The 27161-nt window shown below is 35.2% G+C and overlaps 1 protein-coding gene across 7 annotated transcripts in view; it reads left to right on the top strand.

The window, feature by feature from the left end:
- The window catches only part of PDE1A (phosphodiesterase 1A), a 346655-nt gene that overhangs the window by 238509 nt on the left and 80985 nt on the right, over positions 1-27161 (top strand). For 6 of the 7 annotated variants that reach the window (XM_036879374.2, XM_036879377.2, XM_036879378.2 and 3 more), the window contains one exon: positions 20101-20214. In XM_036879374.2, the coding sequence (XP_036735269.2) occupies positions 20101-20214 (114 nt within the window). Of the gene's footprint in view, positions 1-10419; positions 10439-20100; positions 20215-27161 lie in introns of those variants that run through there. The other variant, XM_057503824.1, reaches the window with a different exon arrangement.

Below are 27161 nucleotides of genomic sequence, written 5' to 3' on the forward strand. Positions count from 1 at the left end.
GTCTGACTTTGACTTTACAGTAATCAGATTTTTGTCAAAACAAAAACTAAGTTACAGTGATGCTCTTTTCCGTCTTTTGGGGTCTGGACTCCAGGTCCCAAGAATGATTTCTTTTCTTCTGGATGGCTGTGTGTTTTGTTTCCTTCCAGAAAAACTGAAGATCTGTGTCTTTCCTTGTTAAACTAACAGTCACTCATGACTTTCTTTGAATTAACAGTTGAAAAGAGAGAAAAAAAGGTTCAAAAGTAAATAATATCAAAAACCCAGACAGAGCCCTATATTGTTTTATCATTTTCTCAAATCTAACAGTTTGTGTCATGCATCACTTATTGAAGGCTCTCACTGAGTTATAAGTTTTATGCATGTGTATGTGTAAAACTTCATCTCAAAACTATGTTCTCATACTGATAAGGTAGACTCCTCAAAGGATACTAGTTCAAGAATAATGTATTGTATTATTGGTGGAAATATTTGGTGGTTGAATAATTTAATCTGAATCACTATAATCATACCATATAGGTGACCATTTGCTACTAAGTATAGGATTACTTGGCTATATATTTGTGGACACAGAATACATGTCTAGTATTTTTTATTTTGCTAATCCTTAGGAATGATTACATCAAGGTTAAAAGTTTAAACTGCAAGGGTTTGAAAAAATATTTCTTCCCTATTGCTTATTGACACTGATCAATATTTAAAGTATCTGCTAAGCATAATCTTAGTCTTTTTTTCACCTTGTTATAGAAGAAAAAGCATGGATTTCTGAGAAATATGAAGTTATTTTAAATATGCCTCTTTTATTCAACTATTTAGATGTGAACAGGTTAGTTAAAACTCTTAAGCCTCAGTGTTCTCACTTTTAAACTGAGAATATTTCATTAGGGTTTTCATAAGGATTGAATAAATTTTATAATCTTCAGATAAATTTTTAATAGCTTATCAAACTAATGTGATTGCCAATGAAAATTTAGGCCTAAGAAATTTATTATTCCAAAAGACATATATATATACTATATATTCATATACTGGGTTAAACATGTATTTTAAAAATCCAATTAAATTATTGGTATATGTAGGGAAATAATACTGATTATTGGAATTGTGTGTGTACACTACATACACACTCACATATACATATACAACTAACACAAATCTTCAATAGTAGTATATGAAAGAAGATATGAGTGTGCGGGGCCATCAGTATTAGGATCCTGAGGTACGTCGTATGCAGTGAAACTCAAAGTTGAAATATGGTGAGAATGGATACTTTTGTGCTGAATTTTTGTAATCTTGATTTAAGGTTACTGCAAGCTGGATGTAACAGTAACAAGGACACCTATAAGCCTAATTAATTCAAATGGATGAATTTCATCCACTTAGAAAGTATTTCTGAGGGCAGATAGTTAAAGTCAGGGCAGGAGATAGAGGAAAGGTTATCAACTAAAAAGTATATGTATATTAAGCTGACAGTTAACAATACTGTATTGTATACTTAAAATTTGCTAAGAGGATAAATCTTAAATCTTATCATGCACACACACACACACACACACACACATAAATGGTGACTATGTAAAAGTGATGGATAAGTACTTTAGCTCAATTGTGCTGCTCTTTTCACAATGCATGTGTATATCAAAACATCAAATTGTATACCTTAAATATAAATATATATTATATGTCAAAGATATCCAATAAAGTTATCTTTAAAAAATGGGTGCAGTGACTTCTCCATGGAGCAGAGAAATAGCCAAGACCTAGCCGAGCATGGGTAGTGGAGGAAGACTTACATAGTAGGGAATAATTAGAGGACAGGACTCAGGAGCAAGAAGGCAGTGAGGACACGTGAGGACAGTGTTGGTTAGAGAGGTAAAGATATGGCTAAAACTCTTCTGTAGGAGCAATGGAGGTGAGTAAATTGAGTCACCAGAGTTAACTGGATGGGCCTACTCTCATCTAAATATTGAACAGAGTGGTACTAAGATCCCAATTACAGTAATAATAACAGCATCCCTATGTTGGATGTGATGCTGTTCCAGATGACTGAAAATCACAGGTACTGGGGTAATAACCTAGGTGGTCAATAGTAAACATATAAAAATTATGTCCATTATGAACTGCTTTCTTTCCTTCAACATTTTAGTCTAAAGATTTTATTTCATTAAAATCTATCAACTACATTTAATGTCAAACTGAAAAACATTTGGCAGCTATGTTACAAGCTGAATTGACCATCTGCTTGTTCACTGCATGAAAAACAATTTCCCCTTTGGTCAATATTCACTTGCTGACTCTTGAGTGTACAACAGTCTAAGCAGCCATTGAAAGAGGTAGTTTAAAAAAGTAATAACATTTTTACAACCTAATTTTTGGACATATTGACCTTTGTCACACTTCACTGATTTCTTCAGTTCTGCTCTGGCTGTAAAATCACATGGCAACTAGAATGTCCTGTGTATGTGTAACTGTTTCCCTTTCTTAGCGGCGGTTACACCTGCTCAGCACCTGTCTCATCCGTGGGGCAACTGATGACTGGAGTTCGGACCGAGTCTTCCAATCCATGTGGTTAGCATTCAGACAGGGGTTCAAGACATTAAGTGGCTACTTTATTGTCATCGTTTTAAAGTTGCATGCCCATTTGTTCCACAGGCTTGTTTTAAGTAGTTCCTTTGAAAAGCAATGTTTTTTAAGTATCACAGAGGCAAAATACTCATTATAACATTCTTCAGCGTGATTTTTTCCTGGGACATTTTAAAACCAAATTGCAGTAGAAAACCAGTATCTGTGTTACAGAGCTTGAGAGAGTATCACACCTTCAAATAAAAATGCTAAAGTAACTGATGAAGACAGAAAATTAATGGTAAAATTAACAAGTGAAAATGACTCATACATTTTAGAGTATAAAGACTCTCTTAGAATATGTCTCCTTGAATCTTAATAGTTATGTGGGGGTGGATGGGAGTAATGAAGTGGAAAAATGATGGAATTACTTGCAAATCAAGAGACTGAGTTTCTAGTTTCTAGATTAAACTCAATTCTTCCTACTATCTAAATGAACTTTCAGCTGTAATCCTTTTTTCCTTGTATCTCCAATCATTATTTCTGCCCCAGAAAAAGACAGATTATCTTCTATTTGTAAAAATTACTGTATACTTTTTCAGTACCAAATGGTAAATGCACTTTTGTGCCAGCCATGTAAATTTCCTGCTTCATTACTATTCTTTTGCTCAGTTATTTAGGTACTTCATCAAAAACAAGTTTTCATCTTAGCTACACCTCATTATCTTCTTTTTGCTGATTTAGTTAGGCAGTAAGAAAATATTCTTACTTTTGAATGAATATTGTCACATGTATTTATTCTTTCTCTCACTTGAGATACCCCCTAAAATGATAGTACAAGAATAAAATTTTTATGAGCCCAAGAACTCAAAGAGTAAAAAAGAAAAGGCATTTTAGAATAGGATATTTTAATGAATTTTGGAAACATTTAAACAGGAGGAATAGAGCAGAATAGAGTGACCAAGAGAGGACTCCCCAAAGCAGAAGAATTGAAGCCAAGTTTTCAAATTTTAAGAGAAAATGCATCTCAATTTAGGATACTCTGTCAAACTGTCAATCAAATGAGAAGAAAGAACAAAGATTTTTAGTATTCAGAGATTCAGATTCATGACACATGCACACTTTCTTGGAAACTCCAGGAGAATGTGTCCTTTCCAGCAAAACAGGGGAGAATTCAGAAAAGAGATAGTTACAAAATCCAGAAACAGGATCCATACCATAAAGGAGTGTGGCCAAAGGAGGTCTTGGGATGACAGCTGTGTTTCAGACCCAGAGAGCAACTCATCCAGTTGTAAGCCAGAATACAAAGACGGAGGTCTACAGAATAAAAGGGAGACTTGCTGATTGATATTTGACAGATATAAATGGGATTTGGGGGAAACATTTCAAATGGACAAAGAGAAAATAATGGTAGCAAAAAGTGAGGTACTTAATAACTAAAGGAAATGTTTAAAAATCTAGGAATGGAAATACAATCTTCATACACTATTTGGCCATGTAATGAGCATTACTTGTATGATCATAAAACTGTAAACACTGATTTTTTTCAGGTGTACTTGACATATAATGTTATATTAATTTCAGGTGTACAGTATAATGTTTCATATTTGTATATTTAAAAAATGATCACCACAATAAGTCTAGTTTCCCTCATCACCATGTAAAGGTACATAATATGCAATACAATATTATTGACTATATTCATGTAATGCTGTACATTGCATCCTCGTGACTTATTTATTTTATTACTGGAAGGTTGTGCCTCTTGACACCCTCCTTCAATTTCACCTTCCCTCCACTTCCACCTCACTCTGGTGACCACCAATCAGTTTTCTGCATCTTTGTCTTATTTTGTCATTTGTTTTATTTTTCAGGTTCCACATATAAATGAAATCATGCACTATTTGTTTTTCTCTGTCTGACCATTTCACTTAGCATAATACCCTCAAAGTCTATCCATGTTGTCACAAATAGCAAGATTTCTTTCCTTTTCATAGCTGAGTAGTATTCCTGTGTGTGTGTACAAATATACCTCAATCACATCTTCTTTATTCATTCATCAATTGATGTATACTTAGGTTGTTTCTGTATCTTGGTTACTGTGATTAATGCTGCATGAACATATGGGTGCATGTATCTTTTGGATTAGTGTTTTTGTTTTCCTTAAATACCCAGAAGTGGAATTACTGGATCATATGGTAGTTCTGTCTTGAGTTTTTTTGAGGAAGCTCCACATTGTTTTCTGTAGTGGCTGCACCAATTTACAATCTCATCAACAGTGCACAAGGGTTTGCTTTTCTCCACTTCCTTGACAACACTTGTTATTTTTTATCTTTTTGATAATAGCCATTCTGACAGTTGTAAGATAGTAGCTCATTGTGGTTTTGCATTGGATTTCACTGATAATTAGTGATGTTGATGTCACTTCATGGTAGCTTTCTAAATGATTTGACCATTAACTTTACTATATGTTTACTTTTACCAATGAGATGTTTACTTTAATATATTTTCTTGTTACTAATTAGTGCTCTTTCTTTTCAGCCTAAAGAAGTCCCTTTGGCATTTCTTATAAAGCCAGGTTAATGGTGGTGAGCTTTAGTTTTTGCTTGCCTGGAGAGCTCTTGTCTCTCCTGCAATTCTGACTGATAAGCTTGCTGGGTAGAATATTCTTGGTTGGAAGTGTTTTGCTTTCATCCCTTTGAATATACTGTACCACTCCATTTTGGCCTGCAAAGTTACTGCTGAAAAAAATCTGCCTATAGTCTTAAGGGGGTTCCTTTGCATATCATGAGTTTTTTTTTTTTCTTGCTGACTTAAGATTCTTTATCTTTAACTTTTGACATTTTAATTATAATGTGTTGGTATGGATCTCTTTGGGTTCATTTTATTTGGAACTAACTGGGATTCCTGTATCTGGATGTCTGTTTCCCTTCCCAAGTTAGGGAAGTTTTCAGCCATTATTTCTTTAAATAAATTTTCTTCCCCTTTTTCTCTCTCCTCCTTTTGGGACCCCTATTATGCAAATGTTGTTCTGCTTGATTGTTGTCCTATAGGACCCTTAAGCTACCTTCACTTTTATAATTCCTTTTTCTTTTTGCTGCTCTATTTGGGTAAGTTTAGCCACCCTGTGTTTTGGGTCACTGACTCTTTCTTTTGTCACTAGTTTATTGTTGAACCCCTCTAGTGTATTTTTCAGTTCAGTTATTATATTCTTCAGCTCTGTGACTTCCATTTGGTACTTTCTTATATTTTTTATCTCTTTTTTGAAGTTCTCTCTGTGTTCATTCATTCTTCTCCCAATATTGGTGAGCATATTTATAACCATTTATTTCAACTCTTTACAGATAAATTACTTATCTCCATTTCATTAAGGATTTTTTCCTTGGGATTTAATCTTGTTTCTTTCCTTTGGAACATATCCTATTGAACAGTGATTATTGATTAAGAGTAGTACAGAACTGTATTGGGAACTTAGGGTAAGGTAAAATAGTCAGTCAGACATGTAAAACACCTGAATCCTTATCTATCATAACAGAAAGCCAATAGGTAGTAGCCAATATCAATAAATCAGGAAACAGAAAAATAAGTACAGTTGACCCTTGAAAAATGCAAGGGTTAAGGAGTGTAGATCCACCATGTAGTCAGAATCCACATTTAATTATTAACTCCCCCAAAGCTTAATTACTAATAGCCTTCTGCTAACTGGAAATGTTACTGATAACATAAACAGTTAATTAACATATATTTTGTATGTTATATTATATATGGTATTCTTCTTATAATAAAGTAAGCTAGAGATAAATGTTATTAAGACAATAATAAGAAAAATACATTTATAGTACTGTACAGTATTTATTGAAAAAATACACATAAAAGTAGACTTACACAGTTCAAACCTGTGTTGTTTAGGGATCAACTGTGTATTATTTTAAAGTGTGGAGAAAAAAAAAAAAACAGAAAAAAGTAACCAAAATATTTAGAAGTAGATGTCTCCAGTGAACAGAACATAGAGGGGAACTGAGTAATGAAGAAAGTACTAATTTTTATGAAAGGATTCCTGATAAATATATTTGTAGTACTTTAGTTAAAATACATTTTTCAAAAAGGTAAATCATGATTCATGCAAATATGAATTGAACATGTGCAATTTTGTTTAAATTATTAATAATGAAGGAATCAATAAGAAGTTATGACTGGTTCAAAAAGCATTTACTTTTTGTCATCCAAATTTAGTGGTGCCTGTAAACCCAGAGTATTCATTTACATGTGGAAAGAGACAGACAGACACACAGAGGATGAGAGAGAGAGAAAATCATTCAAATTAGGCTAAAACAATGTTTTAATACATACAATAACTTTTGTAATAAGTACATCTTCTCAATCAATTTGTGCTAATCTTGGTTGCTTATTATGCCACAAATTCTGCCCTCACAAAGGGATAGCACTTTCAAGAGACTCTCCTTTCATTGACCCCAGTTTTCCTATCTCTGAGTGTTAAGAGTAATAAGAAGATTGTATATCCACTTTACTTCAATAAAAAAAGAAAAGGAGTAACAAGAGGACTTCTCTACTTCTTTGCTTCCTGATAGGATGTGATAGTGTCTGCCATGGGAATATTTCTGCTTATTAGGTTTTCTTATGTTGTGTAATCTATTGTAATTGGAATAATTCCATGTTGACTTTTCTTTCCATAGTTTTATTTTTGTATGCATATTTCTTTAAAAAATCTATTTTAATATGATTTTCCTTCTCTTCTAGTGTATTTTTGAAGTCTGCTGGTACATGTTACTGCATAAATGAAGAGTAAATGTCCTAAGCCCACTTGTAAACATTCCTTTGTTATTTTTGGTGGAAGTGGTACTGAGATGGCTTTACTCAGCCAATATAGTAAGACTTTGCTGGTTTATAGCCCTACTGCTTCAGGAGCACCCCAGTGTCATAGTGTTCTTTACCCCACCCAACTTATCTACTCACTTTGGTTCTTTCTAAACCACATCCTAATTTGACTTTTGTAGCACTACTCAATATACTTTTCTTCTTTTTCTGGTTTTGCAAAAAGTATGTACAAAACTCAGCCATTATAATTCAGTCTTCTCATGTTTTATATTATTTCTCTGTATCTCTCCTTCTCTTTTTCACAATATACATTTTCTTTTATGTGTCTAACTCAAATCTGAAACATATGTGCCTGTTCTAAGTCAGTTTCATTCATGAGCATGGAACATGTGATAAACAGATTTATATTTAATTTTCATGTGAAATTTTCTTTCTCTTGGCTTCACTGTGTGTCTAAAAAGCCTAGAACAACTGGAGTTCAACATAACCATAAACTCATGACTGAAATTCTTTGTACCTTTTCCAAGTTTTTCTTTGCTTTCAATTAAAGATGAATGTTGACATCTTGTTATTTTTTCAGTCATTTAAAATTGTCATTGCCAGTGATTCCAAAACTACGTAAAGGACCTGACTTCTAAGTTGTTACTTGTCTTATGAGCAATATATGAACACTGTACTTTTAAAAAGGGATTTTGTCATTAAAATTTGTTTTATTACTAACCAAAAAACAGCAGTTTCCTAGAAGCAAATAATCTCAATGGTTTAGTTCTCTTTAGTTCTTTTTAAAGCATATTTCCAAATTATATGCTTTTAGTATTTCTTGATTTATCGATTTCAGACTTTATCAGTTGATATCCATGATGATAGTAGAGGAATAGTGCTTATACAATTACTTCACTCACTTCCTTACCCTTATCTTCTCAAGAGCTATATTGTACCTTAATTTGTTTTTAAGTCACTAGTGGTTATAGCAGTGTGATTTGTAAATATTACTTGTCAATCAGATAGTATCAATCACATGACTTTCCTATCTTGTACTTTTCTTCCTCTTTGATTTCATAATTACATTTTAATTTTTAAATGCTCAAATGATCGGTCAAAACAAAATTTCAAGCATCCTTTCAGTTCCACTGTTTATCAGTTTCATTTTTTTTCCTAGAAACCTCCATCCTATTTCCTTCCCTCTGCACTCCTACTTCAATCTAGGTCAGTTAATTCCTAGGTGGGCTGTATCTTGCCTGGACGCCTCCCTTCTTTACTTACCTGTATTCAATTTCCTGTCACGTCCTTGTTGTGGCCAGCTGCACCTCCCAGTGCCTTCTGGAAAAAGTGCATGGGAAGTCAATTTTTGAAGTAACTCAATATCTGAAAATGCTTTTATTCTTTCTTCAAACTTGTTTGTAGTTTGGCTGAATATATAACTCTAGGTTGAACCCAGGACCCACTACATAATGTACAGGGCCCAGTGCAACACTGAAAATACGGGGCTTCTTGTTAAAAAATTATTAAGAATTTCAAGCTTGTGACAGCATAGCACTATACCAGGGGTGGGGTCCTTCTAAACACAAGATCCTGTGTGTCTATGAGGTTGCATGCCTGTGAAATGTACCCTTCAAAATGAAGTTGATTTTTCTTTGATAATTTCCTCTATTACTCTATTAACACTGTCTAAAACTTTGGTTAGATGGATATTAGATCTCCAGAACTGGCCCTCTTATTTTCTTATCTTTACTATTCTTCTATCCATCTTTCTGTGCTTTTTTGTTCACTGAGACTTTTTCTTCTACCTATTCTGTCGACATTTTTATGTAACTCATTAGTGTTAATTTCCAAGAGTTCTTTCACCACCATTTACTCCATTTTAAAAAATAGCATCTGTTTTTATTTCATAGGTGAATTCTTCTCTTGCTTTTCTCAGAAATTTTTTTTCAAGGATTTTATTTGGTCTCTATATTAATTTTGTTTCCCCCAAGTTTCTTTATTTTGTTTATATTTGCCTATGTCTTTCATATTGGAGGTTATCCTTCAATGCTTTTTCACCATTGACAGCCATTTATATTAAAGAATGTAGCTCTGAAAAGTGGTTAGAATCTCTCTATATGTAGGTGATGCTTGTCATCTGCTGGGCTTTACTGAAGGGTAAGCAAGTTGTGAACTCTTTGTTTCTAAAATTTCGTTCTCTAGGGCCTTTCAGTCTCCCCAGCAGGGAATCCCCCAATTTCCATTTTGCAAATAGGTGGGAAGAAGGAACCTGGGGTATCATCATTCAGCATTCTGACTTTCATTTAATCCCCACATTTTCAATCTGGCAGTCTTGCCTACTTTCCTGGTTTGCTATAGGGATAGGTTAAGATAGTTCCAGCTACTTAGGTGGAAGGAGGAATCTGAAGGCTCTGAAAGGATTATCACCCTCCTGTTTTGAGCCTGAAGGCAGATCTCTGAATTAAAAGATCTTGGGTGTCCCTACCTCCTCAGCTGTTTTGTTGCTCTCTGGATATTGTCTTGCTTTTCTCTGCAATCATCCTTTGCAAGCACTTTGCATTGTTGTCTTTCTTGGTATCTACTAAGCCTATTACCATGTCTCACTATTTAATTTTTCCAAAAATGTGTTACAAACTTTTCTCTATTATCTTTCCTGTTTTATTTCCTTGTAGCTTTTTTTTTACCTTTTCAATCCCTTTATGTTAATATGTTTCAGGGGTGAACAGTAATAAAGGCATTTTTTAATCTATCAGGATTAAATGCAAACTTCAAATCTCCTTTTGCCTATTTCTTTCTTTTTAATTTTAAAAATTATACCACACATTCTCCGACCTGACAATCAACATCCGTCTGCCATAAACACCCCTTTCAAGAATCCTGCTCCTCCAGTGTGAGAGTGGCAATTTGATTCCATGGTTCTCTTGCGTTTCCTATGAAGCAGCTGATTCTCAACATTTTGTGCCATTTCCATGGACCAGAGCTCATTCTAATGCTGATCACTACAGAAAACTGGAAGCTCTCCAGTGTATTAGTCCTCTCCATGAATACCAGGAAAAAGGTACATATATGTAGGGTGAGCCCCCACTCACTTTAAAGCCCTGTCTCCACAGTCTTCAGCACTCCTTAGAACTGTACTGAAAGTCTCTAGCATGAGGGGATGGCATTGCAGGAGGTGTGAAATAAGTTAAGCAAAAAATACAGCATAGTCAAAATGGGTATTTTGAGAAGCAATTAATAAAGGGAGTATTTACAGTTGGACAATTGTAGGGAACTGCCAGGATAATTCAGTACATCTGGGCTAGTAACCGGGAGCTGCGCAGGTGTGATACCCTCATGATAGCAGGAAGAGCTGGAAAGAGAACTCTGCGGGGTAACAAATGACCTCCTGGGAGTAGCGACTCTCTGGGAGAAGAGAACAATATGACGCCGACTTCACTCTTCTGCCCCCGCTACCGACTCGTGCTGATGCTTCCCAGTTGTGCAACCCAACTGGTTGCCTGCCGTAGTCTCTAGATGCCCCTCTGAGGACAGGGAGCAGGGTGGAGCCCAGAACAGTGGGTCTGGAGGGACAGATAAAAGGAGCTTAGTGCAGAGTGGCTACCTGAGTTCAAGGCTACATGTGTGCTTTCCGAGATCCAAGAGATTGACATGAAATGCTCACCTGTTCTCACGCGGTGCTGTGTGCACTCCCTATTCCTAATGTTTCTTCCCTGGCTTAAATAAATGACTTACTTGTAGGTGAAAGTCACTACCTTATCTTTGTCAGAATACAGAGATCTGAATATGTATTTAAAAATATACAAATATACATGTAATGTATAAATATATTTTATAAATGAATATGTTTTATAAAACATTATATTTTATAAATGTATAAACCTATTATATATATTTATGTATTTAACTAAATGAGTTTTTATATATTTACATATATATTTAATATGTATATTTATTATAATTAATACTAACCTTTTAAAGATAATACTGAGTCCACATAGCCCATAGTATCATGGAGGGGTAACATTAATCAGGCACAAATGATTGGTTCCTTCCTTACAGTCAGTACGGTCTTACTGTTCTTTTGCCTACAAGGAGGAAAAAAATCGATCTTGAAAACATTTCTAACTACTTGAGTTTTTGTTTCTCTGTACTTAAAAGGAATTCTTCAGGGTGCTGGGACTTATGCAATGTCCATTTCTGTAATAAAAGGGCTACTCCTGAAGCACAGTGTTAAATAGCTTTCCTAAATTGTGATATTGGAAGAAGAGGGGGAATAATTATATATTCCTTTTAACTTAAAAAAAAAGAAACTTTTCCATCACATATTCTCCATCTTAATAGAACTATCTTCTTTAAATATAGAAAATAATCATATTTTAAAAGCTAATAATACTTGCCATACAGTTGCTTCCATTTTATTCAGTGATATCAATTGTTGGAGGAATTATTTATCCCACAAAATAAAGGTATCAAGGAGCTGTACAGTTACAACATTTGCTTGAAATGTGAAAGAAGAATGTCTTTAAAAGAGTGTAAATCTGTTAAGTTTTCCTTTTTACTTAGGTTCGAATTTAATTTCCTAAGCATTGACCTACAGAGTAGACAAGACAATCTCATTATTTAATGACTTATTATCATTTTTTACATCATGTTAACATCAGAGGCAAGCAGAATTTACCGAAAATTATTGTAGTTCTTGTTCAGATAGTCCCTATTTGTGTGTTTTTGTGCACTCCTGTTTATGGCCATATTTTAATGTTAATGTTTCTATCTGTTACTCTTTCAGATTTACTTCTGCTTCATAGCATGATATTCTTATAGCCATATCCTTCTCACTTTTGTATTTCAATCAGATCACAAATGGGGACCTTGATATGAACATAATGATTATCAAATCTCCTTTAAGTTTCATTTATTAGCTTATTTATTATTCATACTTTATAGGCTTGAGATATTCTGAGCATTTTATATCCTAGAATTAATAAAGCCATACATAGACACACAGGATTTTTCAGTATGAGAATATTCTTAGTTATATAGGTCATAGCAATATCTTAAAAGGTAACCTTACAGTATTTGAAGTACTTGTTATGAAAGCTACATCATTATATAGTATTTTTTTTGGTTGGAAAGTGGCAGATCTATATTTGAATTAAAAAATATTCAATCTCTTTCTACAGCTCAGTACTCTTTGTTCAAAGGTAAAAATTGTTTTTCTTCTGCAAATGCTTGATTGAATCACAGGATAAACCAATTATTTTCAAAGATGGTGTTTCTATTTTCATTTCTGTGTTCTTTTAAGTGTTCTGATCACTAGAAGGTAAGGAAGTCACTCCAAAAAGCTAAGATCAAAGTCTGTTCGGTATATAATATTCAGGCTGATTTAAAAAGTCTTAGAATTATCAAAGACTAGTGTCATTCTCTCTGAGATAAGATTATTAAGAATTTAATGCAGTTTCATATTTTTTCAAGTTCTCGATACTATATATTAGAATTTTAAGTATTTTAATAAATGTTAAGAAAAATGAAGGTATGTAAAAGAAGCATTTATTTAGCATGTATCCTTTTTCTGATTACATATTTAATTTTAAATCTTATAATTTGGTAAGTGTAGATATACATACACCTATGAAGCCATCACCAACCATTTCTGTTACCCTCGAAAGTCCTCTTGCTCTCCTTTGTAATCCTTCCCTTCTTTTCCTCCCTGATCTCCACTTCCCCCATTCCTAGGCAGCCATTGATTTGCTTCCTGTCACTATAAGGATAGCTTGCGTTTTCTAAAATTTTATATAAATGTAATCACTCTGTATGCACATATGTTATTTCACTCAGCATAATTATTACAGATTCACTCTTGTCATTGTATCAATAATTGATTCCTTGTATTGCTATGTAGAACTTATTTGGATGGATATGCTTTAGTCTGTTTTTCATTTTCCCATTGATGAGCATTTGGGTTATTTCCAGTTTGGAGCTCTTACAAAAAGGCTGCTGTGAGTGTTTGTGTACAATTCTTATTTTTCTCTCCACCAAGAATAGAATGACTGAGTCATATGGTAGATACACATGTTTAACTTTATAACTTTATATATACAATATTGTCTTTCAGTCCATGAACATGGTGCATCTCTCCATTTATTTGGGGCTACTTCAATTCCTTTCAGCCATGTTCTATAGTTTTCAGTGTATAGGGCTTGCACATAAGTTGTCATAGTTATGTCTAAGAATTTCACATTGTTTGGGGTACAGCTTTTCATTTTAATATCATATTGCCCATTACTAGTATATAGAAATGATACTGATTTTTCTATCATTTTTCTATATGGCAAACTTTAAAAAATCATTTATTACATCTAGAAACTTTTTGATATTTTCCATCAGATTTTCTACTTAACCAGTCATGTTGTCTGTGAAGAAAGACAGTTACTTCTTTTTTATTTCTTATTTTGGTATCATTAATATACAATTACATGAGCAACATTGTGATTACTAGATTCCCCTCAATATCAGGTCCCCACCACATGCCCCGTTACAGACACTGTCCATCAGTGTAGTAAGATGCTATTAGAATCACTAATTGTCTTCTCTGTGCTATACTGCCTTCCCCGGACCTCCAGGCTACAATATGTGTGCTAATCATAATGCCCCTTATTCCCCATATCCCTCTGTTTCCACCCATCCTCCCCAGTCCCTTTCCCTTTGGCAATTGTTAGTCCATTCTTGGGTCCTGTGAGTCTGCTGCTGTTTTGTTCCTTCAGTTTTTGCTTTGTTCTTATGCTCCACAGATGAGTGAAATCATTTGATTCTTGTCTTTCTCCGCCTGGCTTATTTTGCTGAGCATAATACCCTCTAGCTCCATCCATGTTGTTGCAAATGGTAGGATTTGTTTTCTTCTTATGGCTAAATAATATTCCATTGTTTATCTGTACCACATCTTCTTTATCCATTATCTACTAATGGACACTTAGGTCGCTTTCATTTCTTGGCTATTGTAAATAGTGCTGCGATAAACATAGGGGTGCATGTATCTTTTTCAAACTGGGACCCTGCATTCTTAGGGTAAATTTCTAGGAGTGGAATTCCTGGGTCAAATGGTATTTCTATTTTTAGTTTTCTGAGGAACCTCCATATTGCTTTCCACAGTGGTTGAACTAGTTTACATTCCCACCAGCAGTGTAGGAGAGTTCCCCTTTCTCCACTTCCTTATCAGCATTTGTTTTTCCTATTCTTTTCGATGCTGACCATCCTTACTGGTGTGAGGTGGTATCTCATTGTGGTTTTAATTTGATTTCCCTGATAATTAGCAATGTGGAGCATCTTTTCATGTGCCTGTTGGCTATCTGGATTTCTTCTTTTGAGAAGTGTCTGTTTATATCCTCCATCCATTTTTTAGTAGGATTATTTGCTTTTTGGGTGTTTAAGTGTATGAGTTCTTTATATATTTTGGATGTTAACCCTTTGTCAGCTATGTCATTTACAAATATATTCTCCCATACTTTAAGATGCCTTTTTGTTCTGCTGATAGTGTCCTTGGCTGTACAGAAGCTTTTTAGCATGATGTAGTCCCATTTGTTCAATTTTGATTTTGTTTCCCTTGCCCAAGGAGATGCATTCAGGAAAAAGTTACTCATGTTTATATTCAAGAGATTTTTGCCTATGTTTTCTTCTAAGAGTTTTATCATTTCATGACTTACATTCAGGTCTTTGATCCATTTCGAGTTTACTTTTGTTTATGGGGTTAGACAATAATCCAGTTTTATTCTCTTACATGTAGCTGTCCAGTTTTGCCAACACCAGCTGTTGAGAGGCTGTCATTTCCCCATTGTATGTCCATGGCTCCTTTATTGTATGTTAATTGACCATATATGCTTGGGTTAATATCTGGACTCCCTATTCTGTTCCACTGGTCTATGGGTCTGTTCTTGTGCCAGTACCAAATTGTCTTGATTACTGTGGCTTTGTAGTAGAGCTTGAAGTCAGGGAGCATAATTTCCCCCACTTTATTCTTCCTTCTCGGGATTGCTTTGGCTATTCGGGGTCTTTTGTGGTTCCATATGAATTTTAGAACTATTTGCTCTAGTTTGTTTAAGAATGCTGTCAGTATTTTGATAGGGATTGCATTGAATCTGTAAAGTGCTTCCATTTTGACAGTATTAATTCTTCCTATCCATGAGCACGGGATGTGCTTCCATTTATTGGTATCTTCTTTAATTTCTCTCATGAATTTCTTGTAGTTTTCAGATAGGTCTTTCACTTCCTTGGTTTGCTTTATTCCTAGGTATTTTATTCTTTTTGATGCAATTGTGAATGGAATTGTTTTTCTGATTTCTCTTTCTGCTAGTTCATCATTAGTGTATAGAAATGTAACAGATTTCTTTGTGTTAATTTTGTATCCCACAACTTTGCTGAATTCAGATGTTAGATTTAGTAGTTTTAGAGTGGATTCTTTAGAGTTTTTTATGTGCAATACCATGCCATTTGCAAACAGGGACAGTTTTACCTTTTCTTTGCCAATCTGGATGCCTCTTATTTCTTTGTTTTGAAAGACAGTTACTTCTTCTATTCTAATCTGGATGCTTTTTATTCTTGCCTTATTGCATTGGCTAAAAAATCCAGTACAATGATGACTGGCTGTGGTGGGAATAAAACTGTATTCCTGATGTTTGGAGGAAAATATTCAGTCCTTTAACATTATTTACATTAGCAGTACATTTTTGTAGACTTTATCAGTGATATAGCTCCCCTCTATTCCCAATATGCTAAGAGTTTTCAATTAGCAATTGATGCTTGATTTTGCAAAATGCTCTGAGTATTTACTGAGATGATCATATGCCTTTCCTATTTAGTCTCTAATGTAGTGAATTACATTGATTATTGTTTCAATTTTATAACAACCTTGCATTCTTGGGATGGATTTCTTTTATGATGCAGTATTCTTTTATATATTTGTGGGTTTGATCTACCAAGATATTAAGAATTTTTAATATTTTTGTTCATGAGGTATATTCATTGGTCAGTGGCTGCTGCTGCTATTTTCTTCCCTCCTTTTCTTTCTCCTTCTCCTCCTTTTTTCTTCTTCTTGTAATGTTTTCATCTAATTTTGTTAATAAGAGTAATTTTGGCCTCCTAGAATAACTTGGGATTACTTTTTTGGAAAATTTGTAGAGATTAGCTATTATTATTTCCTTAAATGTTTGTCACAATTCACCAATAGAGCCATCTGGGTCTGAAGTTTTCTTTATGTGGGAGCTTTTTACTGTAAATTCAGTTTTCTACTTTTTTTGCAATTTGGTAGTTTGTGGTTATTTTAGAAAATTTTTCGTTATGTCCTAGTTGATGAATTTATTGGCATAATGTCATTTATAGTATTGTATTCTAATAACTGTTTTAGCATCCTTGCCTACTGTTTCTATCATCTTTGTCATATTTTGGTCAATTTTGACTGATTAACTTTTATCCTCATTATGGATCAATTTTCCTGCTTCTTTGCTTGCCTTTTAATTTTTAATTAAATGAGAAACCAATTGGAAAACACCATATACAAAAAATTGATATTACAATGGAAGCCAGAGAAATTTCAGTTTCGTTAGTGAGGAATAAATGAAACATGGCTTAGTTTCTAAGTAGGAAGAGATCACAATAGTTGGAGATCCTTGAAGGATTTATAAGTAGCATCCCAGATATGCCTAATAATTAAACATGATTCAGACAGCTAAAAATAAAATACGGTGACAGAGATTTTAATAAGACAGAAGAGCTTGAATATAAGAGGATGTGAGAGTTTTTCAGAAAGAGATGAAATCAATTTGGAAATCGAGGTTTATGTAAAAGAAGTAATGAGATATGTATGCATTCAACATTTGCCCACATTATTTACATATATCATTCCATCCCCAGAAATTGCAAATATCTTGAAGACAGGTATTAAAATGTATGTAATGTACAGGTGCCCATGTATTATATACATATATGTATATGTATGTCTATCCTTATGTATGTATTCACATATATTTTACATGTACTCATGTATTTTCTGCACAGCCCCAGGTGCAGTAATAAATGCTAAATAGTTATTAAGCTGACTTGGGATTTTGATGCCTTTTTGACTAATTATCTGCTTATAAATAGATGGTTTATGCTGTTTGATGGAACAGCTGTTAAATTGTTTTGCTACCAATAAGAGTAGCTAGTGAAGTTTCCGTCTATAGATAGCTAAGGCAGAAACTGCTCAGGATAGGACATCTAGCACAATGTTCTTAAGCTTCAGGGATCAGAAAAATATACTTAGCTAGTATTAAGAACACTGTTTTTCACTTGGTTTGCCTACTCTGATGAAAGAAACCGCATCATTATTTAAAAGAGTTTTTACTAAATTAAAAGAGTTTTTATTAAAATTTACTTGTGTATTTTATGCACATGACTTTGTGATTTCTTCTTCAGTTCTGAGACTTTGCTCATAAAATGGTTAGGAATTTGGTACGCAGTCTATAGTTATCTTCATTAAAAAATTTAAAATATGACATATACAAACACACACATACACACATTCTTCAAACACTCAGAAACTCTGGATAAAATACAACCTACCATAGGTTAAATGAGGAGCTACAGAGAATTGGAGGTCCCCAGGTTCCAGAAGGGTGAACTTAACCCCGGGGGGTAGACTCGGCTGGGTGTAGGCTGAGGCCGTGGGTTGGGAGTTTTCTAATGTTCTTGGCAGGATGGGACTGTGGCCTTAGGGTAAAAAAGAAAGAAAGAAAGAAAGAAAAAATTTGTACAGATGTATGCAGTAAACCCTTAATACTTTGGAAACCACCAGTTTAGAGATGGTATGATCATTTGAAAATGCTTCATGAAGATGTTTGGCCTGTATTATCTATAAAGAAAGTGAAATAATAGCCTAAATAAGATTGTTGGGGATTATTTTATGTATAAATAGATTACAAAAGCAAATTCACAACTGGAATAATAATTATATGAATTATTTAAGTAACCTGCTGCCCTAATTGTAAATAATCTTTTTACACTAAAATACTAGAATCTTTTTATGTCAATAAAAATGTGTACTCACCAAAGGAAGTTTGTTGCATACAGAGGAGATAGTGGAGAAAGAAAGCTTCGTAACCAAAAAGTATATATTTCCTTCCAGTCTTCTTGGGTTGACATAGTAAGTTTATGTGTGTGTGTGTGTGTGTGTGTGTGTGTGTGTGTGTGTGTGTAGTCATGGTTTTACAGAGTTATAACCTTACCTAAGTATATTTTCTAATTGGGAGGTAATGGTTTTTGGGGTATTTTTTTCAGAGAACTTTCTTCTGTTAGGTTACAGGTTTATACCCCTCATGATATAGCAATTTTGCTATTGTTTTTTAAGCTACAGTGAGACATGTGTGTGAGAGAGCATGTTGATTGTGCAAGTACTACAGCCTCTTGGCGTCCCAGGTTTCATCAGGTGTGGTCTGCCGATGGGATGAGTCCCCTGTGAACAGGGGCAGGCTGTCATGAGTTAGGAAGGGCAGCTGTGGGTAGTTGCCCACGAATGTCACCTGTCATTTTCTGTGACAGTTAATCCATTCTTGAGTTCTTTGAGTTATTTCTTATTGACTTATCAGTAGGATTGGGTTCCACTGTATATAAATAAATCTCAAAATAATAGTGCCTAATATGCAACATTTTTTTTATCTTATATGGAATAAGTCCAGAGGTAGGTGATTTCATTCAGAGAGATTCACAACATGGGATACAGGCCACTTCCATCCTCCTTCTCTGCTGGACCTCAGACAGTTTCACTGCATTCCAGGCAGTAGGGAAAAGGCAAGGGATAAAAGAGAACCCCTTTCAGCTGAGTTAGCCCTGTTCAAAATAGTTGTTCTGAAAGTCTTATTCAACAACCTTCCTTTATTCTCTTAGGCCAGAATATAGCTTCAGGAGAGCCTGGAAAATGTAGTTTTTTAGTGGAGAAAATTGCTAACTCAAATAATAAGAGTTCAGTTATTTAGAAAGAAGGGGAGGCTTATTGTTTTTAAAACTACATCACATAACCAGTAACAACCAAGCTATATCAAGTAATTTTCAGAAGAAGGATACATGAGTGGTATATTTTTAAGCCATTGCAGAACTGTAAAACTCTACTTTTGCACATAAAAGGCAATTTCACTAAGTATGATGTACTTGCGTCATAAGCATTACAAAAATCTCAAAACACTCTATGTGTTGGTCCATTATCATCACATGCAGTGTTTCATGCAAGCCTCAAAGCCAAGCTTAATTTTTATTTCTAAGTAACATATTTTAGTAGATATTTTTGTGTTTTTTTGCTTTGCTGACTGTATGAATAAGATTTGTTAGTACACTATTTATTTTTCAATATTTTCTGCTAATATTTTATCATATAAAAATATGTGGTTCAAAAAGTAATAATTTGTAGCTTCCTAAATAAGAAGTTTTAATCTAGGTATGGCTTTTTTCCATGGATAAATAACATGTTTCTTATAGATGGAGGAATGTTAAATAATCTTGTTGAAATTTTTAACTTGTCTTCATACCCTAAGTCTTAGTGCTGGAAATCATCTAAAAATCCCTGAAAATATTTTTATTTGATGGCCTAAAAAAATGTTAAATGATATCTTTAATTTGTACATTTAATATTGGACTATTTCCCATATAGTTACAACAAATGTCTTTTTAAATTTCTCTCTTTTTCCTACTTTTTTTAAATAGACTAAGATGCTTAGTGAAGCAGCTGGAAAAAGGTGATGTTAACGTTGTAGACTTAAAGAAGAACATTGAATATGCAGCATCTGTGTTGGAAGCTGTTTATATTGATGAAACAAGGTAAATTTTAGCTACTTCTCCCTTTTATCTTCTTTGCCTCTCTACCTTTTTTCCTCCTTCTTGACTTTTATCTCAAATATGAACTTAGCATATGTTAGTCATGAAACCAAAATCAGAATCTTACTAAAATTTAAAAGGTTCTTCTTCATAAATGTTTAATTCGAATGCTTGAATGTCAAAAAATAGTCTGACAACAAAGTCATAAAATGAACAAATTAAAGTCCCCTCTCCCCCTACCCTCACTGTCTTAGGCCTAGATTTTTAAATGTCAGATACAGATGTAGGCTTATGCTGATTTTCTGTGATATAAGGATTTTCCTATTACCTCAAGATTTCAGAGTTCCCTCTGAGAATATGGGTGTCACATGCCCACACATTCTCATGAGATGCATCTATCGGAGCTGTGCGGGCTTGCTAGGGAACATTCCTAAATGTGTGCCTGCTCATCACCTAAACCTCATCACTTAGCCTCATAATGAGCAGAGTGGTAAGGAGATTAGGAAATGGGGATTTACTTGAAAAGAGTTGTTAGCCTTGTGCTGTGGCTCTAAGTAGCCAATTTGTCTTCCAGGGATCATTTGACACTGTCTGTAGATATTTTTGGCTTGGTTAATGGAGTCATGCTACTGTTATGATGGGTAGAGGCTAGTAATGATGTTAAACAACCTATCTCAAAAAGGTAAAGGTGGCAGGCTGATTAGGACTACCTTGAATTCACAGATAAGAAGGACCTATGGAAGGAGATATGCGCACTTCCAGAGTTTAGCATGGAAAGGGCACTGAGTTTCTTCAAAGTCATGAGACAGGTAGAGTAGGAGCCTTTTTGGGGGATTGACCAAAGAATACTCACTTCAGAAAGTAAAAAAGAGGCTGCATGGGGTGATTGTTGATTTAAGAGCCAGGTTAGGAATCACAGAAATTCAGCCCAAACACCAGAGAACATACCATGTTCAAGGTGCCATCTAGGTGCAGAGAGTTGTCCCTGGAGGGCCAGCGAAAGCTCCCCCGGGGAGAAAATAGCCAGCATTTGGGCGCTTGTCACATAGATGACAGCAAGCACACCAGTCTTGTAAGAACTTCTGACCCCCATGGTTTCCTGCCTTTCCTCAGCATATTGCTGAACAATGAGACATGGCAGAGTAGGACAGGAAACGGAACACAGCGAGTGAGGACGTCCACCCTGCCTCTTCCCTTCCGTGAGTGTCCTGCCTGGGTCAGGCCTGAACTTAGGGGAGATTCAATAGATAACACATTCACATAATTAAAAATCAAATAATTTAAAACAATGCTTCATAAAAGTCTTGGCTCCTCCCGTGGCCCAATCTACTCAAATTTCCAACTCATGAATTTCTTATGTATATTTCCAATGATTTATTACAACTCTTTATTTCATATTTTTCTTTCCACCTTTCATGAAAGATACAATACTATATACTCAGCCTTTCATTTAACTTTTCCCCCATAAATAAGGAAACTTGGAAATCTTCCTAAATCAGGTACTGAACTTTTAAATATCAGAAAATGAGACTTTTCACCAATAACTGACAGAAAGGAGCATGCTGAGGGCTATATTACATGAGTGTTTTTGTTTTTGTTTTTTTTCATCTCCAGAACAGAACTCTGTTTAATTATGGTTTGACATCATAAATAAGAAAAAAAAATTACAGGCTCACTTCTCGGTTTTTAACTTATGCAGAATTGTTTTCTTGGTTAACTTTCCCTGAGTGTATATAAATGTACAAAATTCCTCTAAGCGAACAGAGATTCAAAGTGCAAATCAAAAAAAATAATCTGCTGCTGCTCCTATAAATTCCTTGCTGCTTCATTTTCATGTGTGCTCTTTATAATTCACAAGTTGACTGAACATGTTTAAGATTTCTTCAATCCGCTCTTAACATTTTATTTTTTATATTTATTTGTACCTTTTACCTTTAAAAAATATTTGGAGATTTACATTATTCATCTTATAATGGCATAATGCTAACTCTTTGGCTTGCCTAACTATCTTGTCTTTCATTTGATAAGTTATTACATGACACATTTATTACTTTTTCTGTTGTTTTTTCTTCCCAGAAAATTATGATTCCTTAGATTATTTAGTTAACTTAGCTCCCCATGATCCCAAATTCATTTAAACATATGTTACATTTCAAAGTATAGTTCCTTTTCATTTGAAAATTGTTCTTTGGTGTGAAGGAAAAAAATGTTTAACTGCTTTGCGGTAGAATTATTTGCTTTGTTTTGTTTTTGCTGTTTACAAAAACACCCCAGTTTTAACACTATATCATTCCCAATTTTTACTCAAATGGTACAAAAATTTCACTGTTTTATTTAAATGCTTCCATCACATCTTGATTTTTAAATTGGGTTAATAATAATATCCAAATTTGTACCATTTTCCAGGGCTCTTAGTTTCATATCTCGTATTAGTCTCACTACCTCCTCTGCAGTTGGCTGGGTGATCATTACTTTCTGCACCTTATTAATGAGAGAACTAAAGCTGTGAGAAGTAAACTGGTTTTCCGAAGGTCACAGACCTAGGCTTTGGCAAAACTGGGACTGGAAACTAAGATATGACCTCCAACAGTGTTCTTTCTATAACTGGCTCCTCTCAGAGTACTGCTATCAAGCAGGACGGTTTTTAATGATCTTTAAAATATTTAGATAACATGTATAAAACATTCTGACAGTTGGAATTGTAAATCCTGGAAAAACCATACCCAACATTTATTACTAATAGCCTGTTATTACAGCCTGCTCTGGGCCAAGAACTCTTCTAAGCATTTTCATGCACAATTTCATTTAACCATCACAGCAATCCTATGAGACATTACCGTTTTACATATGAAGAAATAGAGTCACAGAAAAGTTACACAGCTTACCCGAGGTAACACAAAGAGGAACTTCAAAATGGAGTGAGGGCCTTGGCAGCTGGACTCTGGGGCTTGGGTAACAATTAAGCACAATTTTCATCTGCATCCCTTTAGTAACATCTGACCAAAAGGCAACTTTGGAGACTTACTACAAGTTTTGATGAAAGCTTGTGGCTTTCAGGGCTGTCGGACCCAGTGGTGTGCAGACTGGCATTGATTCTCTTCTCAGCTCTGCCTTCTTCAGTGATGTCACATTGGTAGCTTGAAATTGACTACAGTGGTAGTATTTACACCATGGAAATTGGCAAGTGCTATAAATCAGGATTTGTTATTCGTTTTTTTCCTGGAAAGACTGTGGTTAAATATTTACCATCATGCCACAAACCTGAGGTCACTTTGTATGTATCTGTTAAGGTTGTGATTTTATGATCAAAATATCAGCTCAAAAAATTTTAGAGCAATACTTGATGTGGTTTAATTTCCTATAGACTTAGTCATATGCAGTAATACACTGAAGATGTTTTTGTAGAAATGCGGTTATCATTGTCAAAGTTGCATTTGCCTTTGGAATATTAGTAAAACAGATGATTTAGAAAGAGGATGGATGAAGAAGCATGTAGTTGCTTTTAAACTTTAAATAAAACACCAGTTGACTTCTGAGATGTTTTTTAATGGAAAATTCTCTTTCTAGAGAACAATATTTCAGTGAGCATCCAGAGAGGGTTTTTTTTTTTTAATTTGGACTGGACTACAAAAAGAAATCAACACATATTAAAGCAAGATAAAATAGCAACTATGAACTGATTTACCGCCACCCCCACACACACACACCTGCTCCTTTTCCTGCTGAGCCTTAGCGACTCAGGGCTTCAGTTTAGAAAACCAGTCGAAACAGCAACAACAAAAACTCCTGAAAGATGATTTAAGTGAGAAAAATTAAAGCAGTGTTTCTGATAGAATTTTAATTTCGACCTTCTTAGAGGGATTATAGCACAACTCCCTAATGAATACAGCTGTTTATTGGTCTTTTAAGGAGACATTTTCAAATGCAAATGCCAGGACTTTGTGAGTCCTGCTTTCAGACGTGTCCCTAGAGGCTATTGTTTTTCAAAGCTGCACAGTTGTAATCCAGAAATATGTGGCCTTAAAAAAAAAAGAATTCTGCTTGATTGTCCTTATTTGGGTTGGGATATTGCCAAGGAAAGTGGCGTCCCTGGCCTCATGAATTGCTGCTATTCATGAGGGTAGGCATTGACTAGAGGTGTACTTTCAGAGATGGATATCATGCTTACCAAACCTAACAATACAATGTCTAACTTTATTTTGTTAATGTGAACCAATCCAAATCTTGCTATTGCCATAGTCACAGCATGGAGTCTCGGTTCAGAAAGCCTGGATTCTCCATGCAATACTTCTTTTCTTTAAGCAAGTTATTTAATTTATATTTGCTAGCTTTATCATCTGTAAAATGAGAATGACAGTTCTGACCTCGTAGAACGAATCTGAGGATTAAATATAGCACAAACCTGACCAACTAAAAGTTAAATAACAACCATTATTTTTTTTTGTACTAATAAAAGTGCAGATACCTCTAGGATATATAACATGTTAAGATAGTAACTTATACTTTCTAGTGAAGATATCAAATAATATCCTGAGAGCAGTTTTTGATTCTGGAAAAAAAGGAGGACAGGTGGGCTTTAGATCCCTGGAAATGAAAACAAAGTGTAAACTGATGGAAAGGAATCTTAATTAGATACACATCTTGATAATAACATCTTGGCTTTGTGTCTTACTAAGTCTAAGGGTCCTTCATTTTGAGGGAGACTAACTTGAGCAAGAATGCATGGATGTCCCGAGTACTTCAAGGAGTTCATCTGGTAGAAAGTGAGTGAAGTCCAGGGCACTTCGGAAACTATCAAGTACAATGATATCATCATGTACCATGATTTATCAAGGAACATTCACTCATGAAACAAATATTTGTTGAGAACCTGGTCAGCAAAGTCAGGAGTATAACTGTGCATATAGCTGGTGGCTAGAAATGGGTCAAGAGCTGTGAAGATAAATGTATACACAAGGACAAATGCGGCAAACAAGAAACAGGGAGCCTCAGGGTTAGAGAAACCCAGACACACTGACATATGGGAGAGAACAAATACTAAAGCAGCCTAAATTATAACCTAAGGGAATAACATGGCATAAGAATTGCACAAAGTCCAGATTCCAAACCAGGTATGATTGGACTTGCGGGTATTGCTTAATGTTAATGAGTCTTGTTCTCCAGCAAAGCTGCCTGTGCTCATTCTTAAATATAAGGCTTCTAACAAAAGGACTGAATGTAAAAAGTGTCTGGAGCATTGTGGGTAGACAACGAGCAGCAGCTGCCTTCATAGCCTTCCTCAGGGATGCCTGAGAACAGAGCCATGCCCAGACCAAAACAGTGGAAGTACCAGTGGGATCTGGCATGGGTAGAGACCAGGGCTACTGAGATCCCCGGCCCCAAGGCCCACTAGTTGGGAAAACCCACCTCACTGGAATAAGTCACAGCACACTGTGTGCCCAGAAGACAAGCTCTGAGCACAGAGACCTGCCCTCTCCTACCCTACTCCCCACATAGTGCGGTTAGCTAGTGCCGCTGTGATTAGAGGCTGCCTAAGTAGTATAGTTCCAAGAACCAAAAAAGAGCCCACTATATAAGCTGTAACCCAGCCTCAATCAAATTAGACCTGCGCCGTGAGCCTTGTCTCCAGTGCCTGCTCTCGAGAGACATCGCCGTCCTCACCATCCGAAACCCCTGACCTGACACGAGAACATACTGTATATATGAGCAATGGAGTTCAAACTATAGGGTCAGTTAGAAATGTGAATTTGGAAATAACAAAGAGGTCTCAGATGATTATTTTTGATGCTTTATTTTGATTTTAATAATTAGAAATCCTCTGTTATTTTAATATGCTCCCCATCCTCAAATTAATGAGAAATACCCAGTGAGTGTTTAGTTATTTTACCAATGTGTCCTGGCTGTCACCTCTCTGGCTTCAAACTACTGAATTATTCCTCTCCACATCACTCTTTTCCCCTCAAGTCCTGCAATCCATAGGTGGGTACTGTCCTCAAGTATGAGTTCAATCCCTGCCTCCAGTTCCCCAAAGTGATGCTAGAATCAGCTGTTCCAGCTGTAGGCCTTACTGGTGGGCACTCTCAGAGCCCACAACCCACAGAGAGGACCAGATATTTCTCTGCATCCTCTAAGGTCTAAGTCCATCTTGCAGATGCCAGCTTAGCATCCCCTGTGAAAGTGCCTTTCAACATATTTCCCTATCCTGAGTTTAGTATCTCAAGCTCCAAGACCAAGAGAAAAGAAGGGGGCTAACAAAATTAATGTCAAGTTATGCATTCATCTCCAGGATCAACACTGAGACTCAAATACTATGCAGTCTAAATCCATATTTAGGAAAAAAACATTTTTTTCTAAAGGACACAGGATCTGCAGTGATGCAGCTATGCTCACAATGATAACAACCACGTACATTACAGTTCAGAAATGCTTAGCCTCCTGCCTTTACACTATCTCAATCTTCTCTATGCCAGAGAAGGACCTTTACCTTATTTTGTGTACTAAAAAGGTCCATTCAAAAGATTTTTCATAAAACAAAAGAGCAGTCTGCCTCTGAAGGTAAAATAAAGCCTCTGTAGAATAAAACAGATTATTTCACTTTTCAAATGTGAGTTTCTCACTTTCAATTATTAAGGTTTTAAAAACTCTTGGGTTTTTTAAACCTCAAGAGTTTAGTATGGGTCACCATGTTAGCCTAGTGACTAAAGTCAAGGGAGAGGATGACAATGCCAAATAGAGGTACAGAGCAGGAGGGTAGTTCAGGACAGATATGGGGAACACAGACATTTAAAGTTAGGCATGGAACTACTAAAGTGGAAATTTAGGAAGAGTAGTAGGAGCCAGAATTATATCTGAAGAATATGAAATACCAAAAGCCAGTGGAGAACAGGGTTACTAAAACAACTAAATCAAATGCCACGGACAGAACCATCGGGTGCAGCAAAGAGAATTCT

This window comes from Manis pentadactyla, chromosome 6, assembly GCF_030020395.1.
Source record: "Manis pentadactyla isolate mManPen7 chromosome 6, mManPen7.hap1, whole genome shotgun sequence".
Lineage (NCBI taxonomy): Eukaryota > Metazoa > Chordata > Mammalia > Pholidota > Manidae > Manis > Manis pentadactyla.